Source organism: Saimiri boliviensis, chromosome 13 (assembly GCF_048565385.1).
Source record: "Saimiri boliviensis isolate mSaiBol1 chromosome 13, mSaiBol1.pri, whole genome shotgun sequence".
Lineage (NCBI taxonomy): Eukaryota > Metazoa > Chordata > Mammalia > Primates > Cebidae > Saimiri > Saimiri boliviensis.
Genome location: NC_133461.1, coordinates 75,667,995 through 75,682,989, shown reverse-complemented (window position 1 = coordinate 75,682,989; position 14,995 = coordinate 75,667,995). Strand labels below are relative to the sequence as shown.

The 14,995-nt window shown below is 42.8% G+C and overlaps 1 protein-coding gene across 4 annotated transcripts in view; it reads right to left on the bottom strand.

Annotated features, from left to right (window-relative positions):
• The window catches only part of ZMAT4 (zinc finger matrin-type 4), a 386,463-nt gene that overhangs the window by 306,042 nt on the left and 65,426 nt on the right, over positions 1–14,995 (bottom strand). For all 4 annotated transcript variants that reach the window (XM_003942398.2, XM_074383839.1, XM_074383838.1 and 1 more), the window contains exon 2: positions 6,911–7,016. In XM_003942398.2, the coding sequence (XP_003942447.1) occupies positions 6,911–7,012 (102 nt within the window). In that variant the 5' untranslated portion in view covers positions 7,013–7,016. The remainder of the gene's footprint in view (positions 1–6,910; positions 7,017–14,995) is intronic.

Below are 14,995 nucleotides of genomic sequence, written 5' to 3'. Positions count from 1 at the left end.
GTAGGTTCAAAACACTTGCTGCTACCATGATGAGTGAACAATACTAGATTCTGCCATTCCCAGGTGGGCTAAAGGGGCTCTTTCACCCGTCCTGCTATTACATCAAGATTTAGAGATGTTTGAAAAATTTCCCGCTGGCTTGGAGAAATGCCTTTGCCATACCTATAAAACCATCACTCATAACCATACCTTGACACTGGGCTCTCAAGTACAGACTGACGCTCAGTGTATTAATACGTCATCACCTCTTCTGGTGCAGACACCTTGACCTTCATTAGACTTGCGCCACCCCTCCCTTCCTCCAGTCCACGCCCGCAGCTCAGTCTGTGCATCCCTGTCAGTGCCAGTGAGTGACAGCCAGGAGCAAAGGTCTACAGTGGAGAGCAGGGGAGGTATGGCAGAATGGCAGGAATGCACAAAAACACTTAGCACATGGCTCCCACTTGCCCTCAGGAAGCTTGCAGTCCTCTTGGGAGGGACAAGGATGCCTGACCACTGATTTCACTTGGAGCAATTAATGAGACATGTGGCACACCAATGCAAGCGTTATTAGGGTTCACCGGAAGGGACAAGCATTTGGGCAGGTGCATGTATGGCTGGCTTGATGGGATCTGCCCAGCTAGAGTTCTCACTCTCCTAGATCTGCTCAGTACCTTCTTCTTTTGGCTGTGTGTGTGTTTATGAATTCCTTTTTAAATATATGTATGTATATATTCTAACTATATATTCTAATATATAGATAAGATATAGAGAATATATGTTTTTATATGTTCATATATATATATATATGGAGAGAGAAAGTCCTTACTTAACATCATTCACAGGTTCTTGGAAAATGAACCTTTAAGTGAAACCAGGTCTAACAGGTCTTCAAGTCTTCAAGTAACATCATTTCATTCAATGTCATTTCAGTATAACACTGATGAGGAAAAAAACTGGTTTCATTATACGCCATTTCACTTAAAGTCACAGTTTACAAAAACCAATGCACAACATAAGGATTTTCCCTCTGTGTGTGTGTGTGTGTGTGTGTGTGTGTGTGTATGTGTGTGTGTGTGAGTATATGTGTGTGTATGTATGTGTGTGTAGGTATGGGTGGGTGTGTATGTGTGTTTCTGTGTGTTTGTGTGTACATGTGTGCATTTATGTATTGGTGTATGTGTGTGTTTATGTGGGTTTGTGCAGGTGCATTTATGGGTGTATATGTGTATGTGTTTTTATGTGTACGTTTGTGTGTGTACATGTGTGGGTATACAGGGGTGTGTGTGTATAGTGTGTTTATGTGTAGGAGGTGTCGGGGGTGTATGTGTATTTATGTGTATTTGTCTATATGTGTTTATGTGTGTGTTTATGTGTGCATTTGTGCGTATGTGTGAATATGTGTGTGTGTTGGTGTCTGTGTGTGTATGTGTTTGGGAGTGTGTGTGTATGTGTATATTTGTGTGTGTGTGTGTGTATGTGTGTGGGGAGTGTCTGGGGTGTATGTACGTGTTTCTGTGTATTGTGTATGTGTGCATGTATGGGTGTGTAAAGGGGTGTGTATGTGTTTATGTGTCTGTGTGTTTACATGTGCATTTGTGTATATGTATGTGGCTATGGTTAAGTGTGTGTTGGAGGAGGGAATGTCTGGGGTGTATGTATGTGTTTTTGTGTATGTGTGTGTATATGTGTGTATGTGTGTTTATGTGTGTATGGGAGTATGTAGGTGTGTTTATGTGTGTATGGATGTGTGTAGGTGTGGGGGAGTGTTTATGTGTCTGTATGTGTGTTTACATGTGCTTTTGTGTATACGTATGTGGGCATGTTTGTGTGAGAGGGTGTCTGGGGGGGCATGTGTATGTGTGTATGTGTATGTATGTGTGTGTATGCATGGGTGTGGGTGTGTTGGAGGTGTGTGTATTTATGTGTGTTATAAGTGTATGTGTATTTACATGTCTGTTTATGTGTGGAGGTGTGTTTATGTGTGTGTGTATGTGTGTTTGTGTGTGTGTTTATGTGTGCATTTGTGCACGTATTTGTGTTTATGTGTATAGGTATGTGTATTTGTGTGTTTGTGTGTATGTGTGTTTATGTGTGGGAGGGTTTGTGTATCTATGTGTGTATGTGTGAGAGGTCGTGGTATATTGTGTTTGTGTGTGTGTGTGTATGTGTATGTGTGGGTATGTGGGTGTTGGGAGTGGATGTATGTGTGTATATGTATAAACACATGCTTATGTGTGTTTGTGTTTTTATGTGTGCAGTGTGTGTGTGTGTGTGTATGGGTGTGTTTATGTATGTGTGTGTGTTTATTGTATGTATGTATTTGTGGGTGTGTGTGGGTGTTTATGCATGTGTTTCTGTGTATGTGTGGGTGTGTGGGTGTATGTGTTGTGGGTGGGTGTATGAGTGTACATCTTTCTGCCCTGTACTGTTTTCTTCTTCCCACATTGCAGAAAGCCACTCCTTCACTCATACAAGCAACTTTTCCCCTTTGCAGGAAATTATTCTTTAGCCTCCTGAAACTGCAGCAAATCACACAAATGGCCTCCCTGGAAAACTGTTTTTAACCCCCATAATGCTTAGGCCCTTTCCTTTGAAAGCTTTCTCTTCCCTCTGTGTCTGTGTCTACTTGTTGTGTTGACTCAGACTATTCGTCCAGTGAATAGAGACAACATCTAATTATATTTCCCACTGAAACATTAATGTGTTCTTAACGCTTAGCAGGTAAGAAAAATAATAATGCCTCTATGTTCCCCATTTTTTTCCACCTGAGGACTTCATATGCAAAAAGAGATTTTTAAAGCATAGCATGAAAAGGTTTGGTTGATTAGACATGTATTAGGTTTTTCTGTGCTCTTGTGCAAAGGTTCAGCCTTTCAAATGGAGTGTCCAATTATTTGGCATTAACCCATCTCTTTTCTTTTGCTCTCCTACTTCAGAAGACTAACACACTAGTCTCACAGCAAAAATCATACCAAAAGCCATTTTCTTCCCCAACAGTATGCCCTGACTGCCACCATCTATCTATCACTTAGAAATGTTTTAACTTAGAAACGCTTTAACTGAAGTGTTATGCTGCCAGGTGCTTCAGAGCCTCACAGAATCCAAACTCCTCTTTCCTTGACATCCTGACCCCATCCTTTCCTAATACAGTGCTACCAGGGTAGCCCCCTCAATACTCCTGAAAGACAGATACCAAGATTTTCCTTGTTCCACTCGCCCCTAAACTTAACCCATTTGTGGAGGCATGGATAAATCCATGACATTCTCCAGCAAGTCTTTCTTGGCCATAATAGCTCTCAGTGGCCGGGCACAGTGGCTCAAGCCTGTAATCCCAGCACTTTGGGAGGCCAAGGCAGGTGGATCACAAGGTCAAGAGATCGAGACCATCCTGGTCAACATGGTGAAACCCCATCTCTACTAAAAATACAAAAAATTAGCTGGGCATGGTGGCACGTGCCTGTAATCCCAGCTTCTCAGGAGGCTGAGGCAGGAGAATTGCCTGAACCCAGGAGGCGGAGGTTGCGGTGAGCTGAGATCGCGTAAGAGTGAAACTCCTTCTCAAAAAAAAAAAAAAAAAAAAGCTCTCAGTGATGCCTCGCTCTTTTAAATTTGTGATATGCAGATATCTACAAAGTTAACAGCACGATGTAGCATACATCAGGACGCCAAGTGGGAGGGAAAAAAAAACAAAACCCTAACACTTTCTCTTTGTATCAAATTCCATCAGTAGCTCCTTAAAAGAAGACAGCAGAATTCTACAGGTCATGTGCTTGGAATCACACAGGTATTTTTGCCCCACTGAACTATCTGTGACTTTTTCTATCAATGAAGTTTATGAGCTTCTCAAGGACAAGAATAATTTATCATATAGGTTCAGAATCCCCTGAAATAACTAACACTAATATTGCTGTACATACAGAAAATACACAGTGGATTTTCACTGATTTGCCCCATAGGGAAGCTGAGAAAATTATCAAGTTGAAATGAAGAATGAAATCATACTAAAACAAATCGGTAATAGGACATGGAAACTAAGTGTAACAACAATTTCAATGAATTGGATGGAATTTCGATCTCCTAGAGACCCGTTCTATAAGTCACTTCAGCAGGGAAGGTGTCTCTGGTGGGAAGGGGCAGATTGACAGAACCAGAATATCAATTTTCAAATGGCCTTAGAGATCATCTGATGCAAACGGTCTTCTTAGAGACAAAGATGTGGTGCTGGAGAAGCCTCAGCCAAAGCTGGGGAGACCGGAGATTGATATAAGATACCCTCAGTCCTGTCTGTGGCCTTTTCACATGCTCAGCAGCTTTGCAGCAAGAATGCACAGCTATTTCTCACTGTAGAAAGGGCCTTACCTCTGCCTGAAGAAAGGGAGGAAAATATCATTCAGAGTTTCCATCCACATTTAATGGAAATGCATTTAATGTTACCTCGATGATGTGTAACACTGTTAATTGCAGATCTATTGTAATTGCTTTATTTTCTCTATGTCATCTAGCTACATTCAACCAACACTAATGCATTCTCTAAACAATTAGATTGTGTAACAGCAAGAGTACAGTATGTTAACAGGAAGACGTGCAAAATGTGTGATCAAACAACTAAACACTTAATTGAGCAGCTGAATTTCTTGTTTAACAATTTTTCATTGTTTTCAATGTTCTGACATTACTTTTCTGGTAAGGCAGTGTGGGACAGGGTCAACGATACAGTTTTGTAACACACCCACCCCCTCCACAAACGCTCTCTGAACATCTGTCACGTGCAGACACTATTCCAGCAATTATGGAAGACCAAATGAATGAAACTCCGTTTCTGTCCTTATAAATCTAGTAAGATGATTATGAATGATCACAAAAAGTCTAATAAAGGAAGAACATAAAGAACTAATAGGAGGCTATGGAATTTCAGAGCAGGGACAAATTCCCCCATTTCCTTAACGTGGGAAATCATACAAATAAAACCATATGGCCAGGCACAATGGCTAGTGCCTGTAATCCCAGCACTTTGGGAGGCTGAGGCAGGCAGATCATAAGGTCAGGAGATTAAGACCATCCTGGCTAACACGGTGAAAACCCATCTCTACTAAAAATACAAAAAATTAGCCCAGTGTGATGGCATATGCCTGTAGTCTCAGCTACTTGGGAGGCTGAGGCAGGAGAATCACTTGAACCTGAGAGACAGAGGTTGCAGTGAGCCGAGGTTGCAGTGAGCCGAGATCACACCACTGCACTTCCAGTCTGGGTGACAAAGCGAGACTCTATCACTCACACACACACACACACACACACACACACACCCATAATATGTTTATGAAGTCATAGCTACAGAAATTAGAAAGTCCTTAATTTCAAACAATAGACTTTTTTAGATAATTCTTTTAAGTTTGAATTGACTTCTAACACTTGGTTGCCTTTTAACAATGACTATACTAATTTTTTTTACACAGATGCTGATTTTAAAGTTTTCATCAAACATTTGCTTTCATTGAAACATTGCTGCAGAGGAGTTAATGATGAATAAAAACATAACTTTGCACGTCTGGTAGATTTTACAGCTTCCAAAGCATTTTCACAGCTACAATTTCGATAGATCTCATTTGGTCATCACAGAACTCTGAGGAGTATGCAGGGCCTGTTGACTGTCTTTATGGGTGCATATGTGTGTGTGTTATTATAATCATTTTCATTGTGCATAGAGGAATCTGAGGCCTAGAGGAGGTTGAGGATTGACAGTGACAACTGGCATTTGTCAGACTTGTCAGACAAAAAGAAAATTGCTGCTAAGGCTTCCAATCTAAAATTACTTTCAAGTTCTTATGCTTGAAAACTCGTGTTCTTAGCAAGATCCAGTCTCTACTAAAAATAAACATAAAAAACTAGCTGAGTTCAGTGGCATGTGCCTGTAGTACCAACTGTTCAGGAGGCTGAGGTGGGAGGATCGCTCAAGCCCAGGAGGTGGAGGCTGCAGTGAGCTATGCATGCGCCACTGCACTCCAGCCTGGGTGAAAGAGTGAGACCCTGTCTCTAAAAAAGAAAAAAGAAGGAAGGAAGGGAGGGAGGGAGGGAGGGGAAGAAGGTGAAGAAGAAGAAAAGGAAGAAGAAAAAAGAGAGAGGGAGGGAGGAAGAAAGGGAGGGAGAGAGAGAAATAAAAGAAAGACGCTTATGTTCCTACTGGTATATGTTCTCTTGAAAACAAAACATGCCCTGGTAGCGCCCAGCATCTCAGAATTCCCTGGTTCTCTTTACTCCAGCCACAGCACCTCACTCCTTCCTCATCCTCACACACAGGCTAACCTCTCTGCTCTCATCCTCTGCTCTCAGTAGAGGATCAAAAGGCGGCCATTTGCTCGTCCATCCTAAAGACCCAGTGCCACTGATTCATGACTTCCAAGAGTATCTGCACTTTAAAACTTCGTTATAACTCTGCAGAAGGCATCTGGATGGTGATAAGCACATGCTGGATACTGGCCATCAGGTGGAAGCAATCTGCAGGGAGGAGGTGACCCAGGTCCTTCGTTACTTGCTGCCTCTTTCCCTGCAGTGGTTGACAAAGGTCTTCTGAGCTTATCTTCGGGGTCATAGGTGGAGAGAGGAGCTGGCACAATGCTTTGAAAGGAACTTTGTGGATGTGCAGTGATAGATTTAACAAGTAGAGAAAGCCCAAGCAGAGTCTCCAGAGGCTAAGATACAAATTTTAAAAAAGGATCTGGGAAGCAGCCCAAGTCTGACAATGACGCCCCCAACTCTCACTCCTAACTCCACACATAAACACTTGTGCTGGCCTTGACCTCAGACTGTACAGGCTCAAGCCCTGTGGTTCTTAAAATCTGCCCCAAGTCCAGAGGGAGGATCTTGGAGTCCTACAACAACGACCCAGGATGCTCCCTCCTGCATTTGCAAACAGTGGGAAAGCTGTCCTTACCTCGTAGTGGGCCACACGCTGTGATTCGGAGATCAGCTGTGCACTGCACACCTTGCAGTAACTGTCTGTAAATAAATCCTGATCGATATCGGAGGACTTCATCAGGCTACAGGAGAATCAACAGAAAAGAAAAATGAGTCCACTGCTTTGATGTTTATGCAGGATATTAACCATGTGAAAAGCCAGGATCACACTAACAGGTCTGACAATGGTGACAGAGGGGCGGGTCTCTCTTGACGTTACCGTATCGATTAACCATATTACGTGTATAGGTTATAATTTTCTCCTAAATACCCAGCAGAGTTGCCATACCCTAAAATTAGAAATCCAGCTATAGTTTTTCTGTTTGAACAAACCAGACTTATATCTAATGCCTTGTCAAGCATTTCTGTGAAGGTGGGGAGCCATGGCTCACACCTATAGTCCCAGTGCTGTGGGAGGCTGAGGTGGGAGCATCACTTGAGGCCAAGAGTTTGAGATCAGCATGGCCAACATAGAGAGATTCTGGCTCTACAAAAATAAAAATTCTAAAAAATGATGTATGTGAGATATTTTCACATTATATACATTTACAAAATGTCATACGCACCTAATACCTACAACAATAGAAAGTAGGTTAAATGAACTTTGATACATCATCACACTAGAAAATTAGGTGTCTCCTAAATCCAATTTCAGATAAATCCTTCTTTAAGGGAACATTAGGAAAAGGTTTACCATTAGCAAAAGAGATTTATAAGTATGTATAGTATTATGCTGCATTTGTTTTAAAATATGTATAGATGTATTAAAAACATTACAGGAAATTATAACACAATTTTAATAGCACTTCTCTGTGGAAAATGATAGAAAATTGCAAAAGAAATTTTTAAATTTTTTTATTTTTAAATCTTTCTTTAACAATCATATATTACTTTTGTAGTCAAGGAGGAAGTTAGCTTCATCTAGAGATTTTTAAGCAGTATAAAACCTAATTTGGAGTTGGATAGTTACAATTAGAAAATTCAGAAATAAAAGCAGACTAAACTATAACTTTCCTTGCAACCTCAACTTTCCTTGTAACACCAGAGACCTCACTGTTCAAGCTGACTCTTCTCCATTTAGAGTTATTGAATTCAGAAAGGCCACCTCTATCACTGCATACCACAACTGGACCCACAAAGTAAATAAACATATTCTCAAATTCCAAACCTGGAATCACACTGAAGCCAAGGATCTCAAGCTTCTGAAAGCGATGTGTTGGAAACGGATCTTATAGCAGCTGAAGTGTCATGTTTCCACCCTGGAAACACACCCCAATGCATCCGATTGCTTTCACCCAGCCCACAAATGCCACTGGTTTCACCCAGCCCACAAACTCGTATTACTAGCAGCCAAGCAAGAAGTCAAGACTATGGCAGACAGCATGCTCTATGGAGAGGCAATAGAAGCTCAGACAACAGCAATATGGTCGGTACTTTGGACTTTATCTTATTCCAACACCGTCATCTTACCTATAAGACTGTCCACAGTTACATTACTAGTCATTAGCATAGCCAAAAATACTGCCTCGCTTCCATGATTCAGAGTTCCACAGGCTAGATCCATCCCAGATCTGGCACTACCACACGGCATTGGGTGAGTCACTCAACTTTCCATGCCACTGTTTCCCCCATATAAAAATTGAGATAATAATATTTTCTATGCCTCCTTAGAAAGTGATAGTGAAGATCACAGGGAGAAATATATGAGAAAGTGCTATAGCAACCATAAAACTCTCTGCATTTGAAAGGGATCAGTAGTATATTTTTAAATAACATCCTGATGTTGTCAAGATGTTGGCCAAGTCCTGAGCAATGCAACAAAATGAAGGACTGTGACTCATTTTAGGTGATTTTTGACATAATCTAAATAACCAGGCCATATTAGTAAAGTATCTGCCTGAAATAAAAGGCTATCTGCCTCAACAACTCCATTCTCACATTCCGTCCTTAGCCCTGGCTCTAGTGGCTCATTCGGGGCATTGGTATTGAGCAATTCAAAAGGTTTTACAGTTTCTACTCCTGAGAGATAATAATACCTGTGGTTTTTCAGTGCCCCCATAGCTATTGCTATGCCATGTACCACTGTGTCTCATGGTTGACGTAGGCCTGTTATTTCAGGAAGGACCACACCTGGCAGGTGGCCCAGTTGGCCTGGAGTCTATTGCCTGCTGTGCCTGCAGATCCACCTCCTCTCCCACAAGGCAACCTGTTCCAGAAAGTCCAGAAGCTCTATTTGTTAGATTTTTCTTAGGCTGAATCAGAATCTGTCCCATCAAAGTTTTCATCCAGTGATTCTGTCATTAGGTACAACATGGGACCATACCAGTCTACATTTTTTCAAGAGATATCCTCCCTCGAGTGTCTGAAGATAACTCTCTTCTATCTACTTCCAAGTCCTACCTGGCCTTACCACCTTGTTCTAAGTCTATTTCATTACAGTCCACCTTCTTCAAAAGCAAGACAAAGAACAGAATAGGGCACTCCAGATATAGGAACTTCTGAGGCAGAGGATTGCCAGTCCCAATGCCAACCCAAAATATCATAGTCATTTGTAATGCTCTCTATTCACAGCCCAGAATGTAAATGAAGAAGAGATGTTTTGATGATGAGAAACTGTAGTACAACATTTTGAAATGTCAAATGAAAAAAGAAAACTTACCAAGGTATATTTTTTAAGCCAAGCTTCTATAAGTGGTTGTGTTGAAATATTATCGTGTTCCCTGCTATTTCTAATAAAGAAGCACACGAAAATAGATTCACAGGTGACCTGGTTAATAGGAATCTCCAAACTCACTGCACACTCCTTCCTCATTATACAACCAACTGCAAAAATCAAACACTGTGAAAGGATATTCAAGGTACGTGTCGGACCAAGCAGGCCCGTAGGAGTCTGAGTCTCGGTAAAGCAGCTGTGCAACAGAAATAGCTTTAAAGGAAGAATATAAAATGTGTATACTAAAAAAAATTCAAGGGAAGAGAAAATATCATGGCTTTTTCCACTGTTTTATATAAGAATATTGATTTGAACAAGTCCATATGCAATTTTTTAAAAGGCAATAAGGACCCCTCTGAAATTGATGACACCTGAGTGGAATACCTGAACCAGTTACATTCCAGTGGGAGGCAATTAGTGGACAAGTGTCAGCCTGGTTGGTACATGAGGGTTTTCCTCCAGGAAAAGAGAGCTCTGCCCATGTAGGTTACTTTAGACAATCAGAGGGTCCAATTTTTGATGCAAAGACTGGAATTCCCAAGAAGAGAGGATGTCACTTGCTCCCCTCCCCTAGTCTGTTCAGAAGAGGATTTTAGCTTCACTGGCCTTCACTGTCTTCACCAAGACAGCTGGTAAGAAAAAGGAAGAAGAAAAAAAAAGATTTCCAGTTTTTTAGCCTTGTCCATGGTCCTGACGAGCCCATGCTCTACTGCAACAGCTGGAGTAGAGACAGAGCCATTGATCACTTACTGGTCAGTCCACTCTGTCCCATCAGAGCCAGTGTCTAGTGTCCTCCCCCTGGAAACATTCATATTGTGCTGTGCCATGAGGCTTTGGGACATTCTGAGGAGAGATATAAGAGTAGGGGAAGACAGAAATTTGATTTCCTGAGTCTGAAATGGATCTGAAAGAAAGCACCATCTGTACTCCCAGGCACAGCACATTGCAAAGGCAGGCACATGGCCAAGCAACCACTGGAGGATCTGAATGACCTCTTGTCACTCTGTAGTACTCACAGAGGATAGTGCTACCTGCAATGGAGGAAAGAGGCCCCTACCCAAGGACGCAATACTAAAGCAGGTCACATTTTCACGTGCTGTCCTGGGATCTTAGTTTCTACAGATCCATGTGCATAGCAGTGACAGTGTGAGACTCAGAGGTGCAGCTAGGTATCAGAAATAAAGGAAATATCAAGGAGGAGAGCTTTTATTGATTCCATAATGGTTTGGGGAAATCTACTATGAGTGAAGCTCAGGGATAACAGAGGCACAACCCATGTCTTCCAAATCTTTCTGAGCTACTGAGTAAGAAGAGACATACACACACCAACATCTAAGGCACAGACAACTAATTCCAGCAATTTGGTTGATGGAAAGTGATACAGAATTTGAGAAGACAGAAAGGATTATCAAGAAACTCCTCAAGAAAGTTTTATTAGGGTTGAAAATTTGAGGATGGATAGGATTAGAGTGGAGAGAAATGAGTTCCAACTCAGAAGTTAATTCTTATCCCTGGCACAGAGAAAAAAATCTTACTACCACTAGGCATGAGAAGATATATAGGAGGGGCATTGGTGGGGCTAATTTGGAATATTTCAACATAAGAGGGAAAGGCAGAAAAATGCAAGGAACAGAATCTCAAAACCTAGATGGAATAAAAAGAGGTTGGGGGGAATAGCCATGTCCTGAAATGTTTCTCAGAGTACAAGGAATGGCCTTTTTCAGGATCCTCAGATGCAGATATGAAACCTTCCTTTCTCCTTCTTTCTGCTTCTCAAGAACAGATTAAAGGAATGCAGGCTAAAACTCCAGAGAGTTCTGGGGCTTCAGGGAAAAGAGTCATATTCTTCTTAAATTTTGATTTTAGGCTCAGGGAGTACAGGTACTTGCTTCTTACATGTGTATATTGCATAATGGTGGGGAGAGTACACCTATCCCTCAAGCATTAAACACTACCCACTAGGTAATGGTTTAACCCTCACCCCTTCTTCCACTCCTCCCTTCTTTTGGAGTCCCCAGTGTGTTTTATGTCTACACGTACCCATTGTTTAGCTTCCACTTGTAAGTGAGGGGATGCAATATTTGATTTTCTGCTTCTGAGTTAGTGCACTTAAAATGTCCTCCACCTCCACCCCTGTTGCTTCAAAGGACATTATTTCATTCTTTTTATGGCTGTGTGATATTCCATGGTATATATGTACCATATTTTCTTTATCTAATCAACCATTGGTGGATACTTAGGTTAGTTCCATGACCTTGCTATTGTAAATAGTGCCGCAATCAACATATAAGTGCAGGTATCTTTTGAGGTGTCTGTGTAGAGGAAACAAAAGCATTATTTCAAAAAGATTAATATTTTTCACTCCACTCCACTTCTGATGGTGCTGAAATAACTTCTGACTCAGAGAGTCTAAATCCCATGCAGGGCTCTTCAGAGGGAAAGACATTGGTTCAAATCCAGGTGTGGTTGCTTGCCAACTAGGTTGTTCAGCAACTTACACAGCCTCGCTAAGCCCTGGATTCCTTAGTTGTAAAATGGGGGGAATATTCTCACAGGGTTATTGTGAGGATTAGAAATAATGTAGACAAGCCATCTAGCACAGACTGTGGCATAACGGAGATACGCAAAAAGGGGAATTACCATCATTATCATTAATATTATTAATTTTATATTATCTTTATTCTTATTTTCAGAAGGATGCTGTAAATATTTAAGAAGAGAAATAAATAGAACCACATGAAAGGCTAAGAGAGAAGATAACATAGTCGGTGTACTGAAATCATAGCTTTTATCGCTATTATAGCCTTTCTCTTTTGTATCAACAGTACCAACCACAAAGATGGCTCGTTTCCACGGAAATGCAGCTGCCCACTCCTCCTGCCAGCTGAAACTCGGGCTTGTGAAGACCCCGTACTGCATAAACGTTTAAAATCTATTTTTGTTGTCACAAGGCGCTGACCCTGGCAGACGGAGAAGTTTGATGAGACCTTTGTCTCACCCTCTCGTCCTCCCATGAGTGCTCACCTCCCAGGACCTGCTTCCCAAGGGGGTGCAAAGGGAGAAGCATGTCATTCAAAGTATGGCAGAGGCCCAGGCACTTCAGCAACCAGAACCCATGGCACTCACTGTGGCTGTCCCCAGGCTCAGAGATAACAGAGGCACAACTCCTGTCTTCCAAATCTTTCTGAGCTACTGAGTAAGAAGAGACATACACACACCAACATCTAAGGCACAGGCAACTAATTCCAGTGGAATTTGGCTGATGAAAAGTGATACAGGATTCGAGAAGACAGAAAGGATTATCAAAAAAACTCTCTAAGAAAGTTCTATAGGGTTGAAAATTTGAGGATGGAGAGCTTTCCAACGATTGTATCAGGGATTGTAGCTGCTCTAACAATGATCCCAACAGGCCTGGCCTCTTGTGAGAGCTCCTGACCCAGAGGCATAAAGATTTCACTGAAGTGCTTCCCCTGAGCCAGGCCTTGTGCTGAGGGCTTTATATAAATCACCTGACTTAATTCCCTCAAAGAGCTGTGTAGACTTGACAGCCTCATTGTCTAAATAAGAAGACTCGGGCTTAGCAATTGAGTAACTCACCCAGATGTCACTCAGCTCCTAAGTGGTGCTCAGTTTTCCAAGCCAGGGCTGACCTCTGTGCCTGCAGCCTTCACCCCTCCCCAGGGCCTCTGTCCTCAGCACTGGGCATGCTCCTCAGTTTGTCCCCTGCTCCCTCCAGCTAGGGACCACCATAAAAATTTATAAAAGAAAAGCCAAGGGTAGAAATTCGGTGCAGAATTAATATACTGGGACCTGAAGAGCCTCAGTGGTCCAGATGGAGCCTCAGAAGCTGTTTCTGACCTCAGCGCCCAGATTGTCTTTTCCGTGTTCGCCTGAGCTGAACTGGGACGTGCTCACATCTTCCTGGACATTCTAATTCAGCTTCTGCCTGCACAACCATGATTCTGCCCCTCTGCAACCTCACTCACCCTCAGCAGATCCATGACCTACTACTGCCTTCCAACATGGCGTGACACCTCAAAAAGCCACTGTGCCCTCTGCCCAGTCCTGCTGACCCTTCTCCAGCCAGCCTGGAACCTTCCACCAAATGATGCCCCCTGCCCACCCACACCACCACCAAACAGCCTGGTCCCTGAGCCCGGCTGCCCTTGGCAGTGTTAACCAGCTCACTGGACCCAAGGCAGAGAGGCTGAACTTTTATCTCCTTCAATTTTGACAAACTCCATGGCAGACTAAAAACGCTATCAATTAAGATGAACTATGACCTGGTTATGAACATGAAACAGACAAAAGGCTGTTTAAACTGCTGTTTAAACTCAGCCCAATTTAAAAAGATTTTCATCTCAAAAAAGCAATTGAACTTGCTTCGACTTTGATTTACTAAAACAAAGGAGAGGGGATACGGCTCTGCTCAGAAGGGAGGAGAGGACGGGAGTGAGGGCTGACTTGTTTCCAGCCTTGGTCTGCTCTTCTGTTATAATTTTGTTTTTATTCCCTGAACCTTAAACCCATATCTAGTGCTTTGGTGCCTGTTGTACGATGTTTGCTCCCTTTCCCCCGCCACTGTCCTTCTGAGGCAAGAAAAACCTCCTTGCTCTCTAGGCTGTCTACCAACAGCAGGAGAGATTCGGGAGGCAAGCAGGTGGTTTTTGCAAACACCTCTGCCATGGCTGCCTGCGCAGGAGCCTCAGAGGATAGGCTGGAGGCACGGTCTGTCCTGTCCCCATCACACCTCCCCCAACGTGAAGGTGGGTAAGGCAGGGCTGGTTGCCATGGCAGCAGACAACGCAGCCTTAGGAATAAAGAAAAAAGAAACAAGAAAAATACTCTAGAAATGAAATCATCCCGATCTTCCATCAGAGAAAGGGGACAGCAGGCAGCTAGGGTGCAGCACAGGGGAAGACGTCTGACCCCTACTCTTGGGGCCACAGGCTCCAGCACACACTCTCCTTTTATTCACACATCCGCTGGGTCGACAGGCAGGGGAATTCCCTGTGCAGCAGCTGAGAGCAGGGTGAAGGTCAAGTACACAGCCAGCTTGAAGGGTCTTTTCAATTCCCTGTTCCTCAGGATGAGGACCTTTCTTCTGGTCTGAGGCTGTCTTCGCCATTCCTGATGTTGCTCAGATAAAGGAATCTGGCAGTCTAAGTCTCTCACCGCACATCACCCAGATGCAGGTGCAAGCCCTGCTCTCCAGCCTGAGCTTTGTTTAAAAAGAGAGAGATGGAGAGAAAGCTCCCCACACCACTGCCTTCTCCTGCCTGGCGTTGCCAGGAGCTGCTTCGCTGACTCACACCACTTGAATAATTGCCTTTTAATGGCACCATTTTC